General features: G+C 38.4%; 1 protein-coding gene across 1 annotated transcript in view; it reads right to left on the minus strand.

Moving 5' to 3' along the window:
- Nucleotides 1-3,786, minus strand: part of LOC104510712 (protein AF-9-like) — a gene marked incomplete at its 5' end in the record, with an annotated part of 19,046 nt that overhangs the window by 8,058 nt on the left and 7,202 nt on the right. The window contains one exon of the mRNA XM_010153047.1: nt 1,877-1,948. Coding sequence (XP_010151349.1) covers nt 1,877-1,948 — 72 coding nt within the window. The remainder of the gene's footprint in view (nt 1-1,876; nt 1,949-3,786) is intronic.

Below are 3,786 nucleotides of genomic sequence, written 5' to 3' on the forward strand. Positions count from 1 at the left end.
AAAGGAAAATTTTTTTTAAAACTTTTTTTGAGTTTTTTTTTTTTTTTTTATTTACAAGCCTGGCTTTCTCCAGCTTAATACAACCCAAATACAAGTCTTTGTGGGTTTTCTTAGATACTTCATGCAGATGAAAATAGAAGATAATCTCTGTATCTCAGCTGCTCAGAGGAAAAGGATGTGGGCGTGTCGGTTGGCAGCCAGCTGAGGATGTGTGCTCGGGTGTCCAAGAAGGCCAATGGCATCCTGGCCTGCATCAGGAACAGGGTGGCCAGCAGGACCAGGGCAGTGATTGTCCCCCTGTACTGGGCACTGATGAGGCTGCACCTCGAGTACTGTGTTCAGTTTTGGGCTCCTCACTGCAGAAAAGACATGGAGGTGCTGGAGCATGTCCACAGAAGGACAGTGGAGCTAGGGAAGGGTCTGGAGCACAAGTCCTGTGAGGAGCAGCTGAGGGAACTGAGGTTGTTCAGCCTGGAGAAGAGGAGGCTGAGGGGACACTTTGTTGATCTCTACAACTACCTGAAAGAAGGTTGTAGCAGGTAGGTGTTGGTCTCTTCTCCCAAGTCATAAGCCATAGGACAAGAGGAAACGGCCTCAAGTTGTGCCAAGGAAGGTTTAGAGTAGACAGAAGGAAAAATTTCTTCTCCAGTAGGGCTGTCAAGCACTGGAACAGGCTGCCCATGGAAGTGGTTGAGCCACCATCCCTGGAGGTATTTAAGAGATGTGTGGACAAGGTGCTCAGGGACATGGTTTAGTGGCAGGTTTGGCAGTGTTAGGGTGACGGGTGGACTTGATGATCTTAAAGGGCTTTTCCAACCTAAATGATTCTGTGATTCAATGAAGAAGTGTCAGAGTGACGATGCCAAAACAGTATCTTTAAAAAACATCTTCCACCTTTCCACATAAAACCCAAAGGGTCACAATCAAATCCCTCTTTCCTCTAAAGCTACAAAATTCATTTTCTGTGTCAACAAGGACATAAGAGGAGAGGATAAAGCAAGATTACTCCAATGGTAAATTCCACTGTCCCTCCCTGGTATGCCAAACATGTCCCACCTCCCTACCCAATTATTACCTTTCTTCTTCAGCCTAAACCATCAGAAACCTTTTTTAAATTTAGGCAGAGATATGGCACCCAGTGTAAGAAACCAAAAGTGCGTGGATCAGGTCACTGAAAATCTAGCAAGATACCGAAATTCTGGGCCCTTGCCTCACTTTATCACAAAGTTGACAGAAATACCTGTAGAATATGAACCCTCAGAGGAACTTGTCCACCTTACAAAACTGTGCTATGTTCACTAGCACCAGGATTTAAAAGCTCTTGCCTACGTCCAGCTGACATTATTTTAAACTAAACTGTCTCAGTGTTAAATGGTAATTGTTGCTTCAGATCATTCTAGTAAACATGCTAAATCACACTGCCATTTCCTAATGCACAGCCTTCAGAAAGGATTCTGCAAAAACATATGTATATTTTTTAAACTGATTGATTGATTTATTGGCTAGAAATACAGCTGTGAATTCTCCTCTTCAAAAATTATCACTTCAGCTGTGAAGCAAAACACAAACTCATGGTCAAGAGTAGATAAAATAAATAATAGATGGCAGATTCCCAACTGGTGACATCTGCCAAATCACCACAGGTATTGAAGGAAAGAAACACCTTCAAAATAGGGCAAAAGAAGAAATAATTAAAAAAAAAAAAAAAAAGGATTTAAAAAAACCTCAACACCCACAGAAAGATCTGCATCTAAAGGAACTCAATGCAAAGATAAACTAATTACTAAGATTTTAATTCTGTAACAAAGGTTGTTGTTTAGTAGATACATCAATATCACATTCTGGGCTAGTTCACTGTTACATCATTCTCATTTACCTTATCACAATCCCCATTCTTGACTTGTTTATCAGATTTGTTTTGCTTTATCGGATTTTTCACTTCTAAAATCTGGAAAACAAGAAAATCCTGTAAAAATCAAATGCATCATTGGATGCAATTACATATGAAAAATTCTGCTATCAGCTAATAATACAAAGAATATAACATCTGGAGAAAAAGGAATCAAAACTCAAAACTGAGCTTTTCATTTTTAATCCACATAATTTACTTATATTTTTCAGGCAAACAAAAGCAGCTTACAGCAGAAAATGCTGAGTTGTTGGAATTAGGTGATACTAGTATTATTAATCCTTGAAAGAATTAATTTAGTGTCATTTAAGGTCTCCACAACACTTTTTTGTATCTTCTGCATGCTGGTAGAGTAAGAGGTCTGACTTTGCATATACAAAATGATGCTGAGTTAATCTCCCATGCCTTTGAAATTTCATGTGATCAGTACATTTTTCCTGTTTGGGTTTTTTTCCTCCCAATACCGTCTCTTTTTTTCTACAGTGGAGATTCTGAAAAATAGTTTTTGAAATGACTGCATAAGTTATAAGTAGAAAAAAAATGTGTTTGACGGTAATGTCTCTTACTCTTACATGGTACCCTTTCTTTGATGCCATACAAAGCCATTTATGACCACATATACCAACCAAGAATGCTTCATCCAGTACTGAACCACAGTCAAGAAAAACATGTCAAAAAGCAGCACAACATCATGCTCAATATGAAAATCTTAGGACTAAAGTGTGGAAAATTTTGGGGAAGCAGAACTGCTGATTATTCTTCCAATTTTTCCATACACAACATACATTTTTTTGAACTTAAAAGTAGAGTTAAAGAAAAAAAAGAAAAAATCACCATGTCATTCCTGACCTGGAATATGATCAGTTCTTCTGAAAAACATCAAAGTAAAATAAATGATCACAGATGATGGGAGACTTTGGTTCATATTTCACTGTAAGACTAACAACACTAGCATGATTATCTCCAAAACCACACTGGACAGTCAAAACACAGGACAAAAATCAGCAAATAAAACAAGGAAGTAAGGTCTGTAACCCTGTTCTTCAATTGAATAGCTGCTGGGTTACTGCTGTGTAGGCCAGTGGAAGAAAAAGTCTTATTTTGGAAAAAAACAAACAAACAAACCAAAACAAATAAATAAAAAAGGCACAAAAACCCCCCAGGCCTCCAGCCGTGGATGCAGTATCTTTTAGATTATTTTCTTGTATTGAAAGGAAAACAATCCTGTGTTTCAAACAGAACTGTAGCAAGGACACAGTATATTGGAAAAAGTTGCTTCCTTACAGCGCTCTTGATGTGTAGTTGAAGTGAAAAACATCTTAAGCATTCTTGTTTAGATGAGACACAGCACTCATCACATCTGAGGACTTTTATAGAAATATTAACTTTGAATAAGGTCTTTAGCTCTACGAACAGACTTAGTCCTCACAAGCCTGATTTCATCAGTCAAATACATCATCCTGGCAAGCAGCACTATGCTACCAAGCATAGACTTCAAGTGTGGCTACAGTCCACACAATTTGGATTCTCATAAGGCTTCTCTAAATTTCTGATTTTCAGCTCAATTATAAAATTCAGCTGAATTAGAAACATGGAAAAAGGTATGTGACATTCAATTTTAGCTGGCACGCTGCTATTGTCTCGACTGACTAAATGCACGGGTAGACCTCCTGGTAGATCACCGAAGGGGAAAGGAACATGAAAGATGTGGCTGCTGATACGGAGACTTAGAATTACTTAACAGTTACGTTGCCCCTGTAGAAATTAGTCTCCATTAAACAACAAGCCATAGATAGGTGTTCTACTTTTCTTGTGCTTATGTCTCCAGTAAGTGCAATATTCTTCATCTTTATAGTTTACTTTTTCCCAAAACACTC

The sequence above is a fragment of the Eurypyga helias genome, unplaced genomic scaffold (genome assembly GCF_000690775.1).
Source record: "Eurypyga helias isolate BGI_N326 unplaced genomic scaffold, ASM69077v1 scaffold7836, whole genome shotgun sequence".
NCBI lineage: Eukaryota > Metazoa > Chordata > Aves > Eurypygiformes > Eurypygidae > Eurypyga > Eurypyga helias.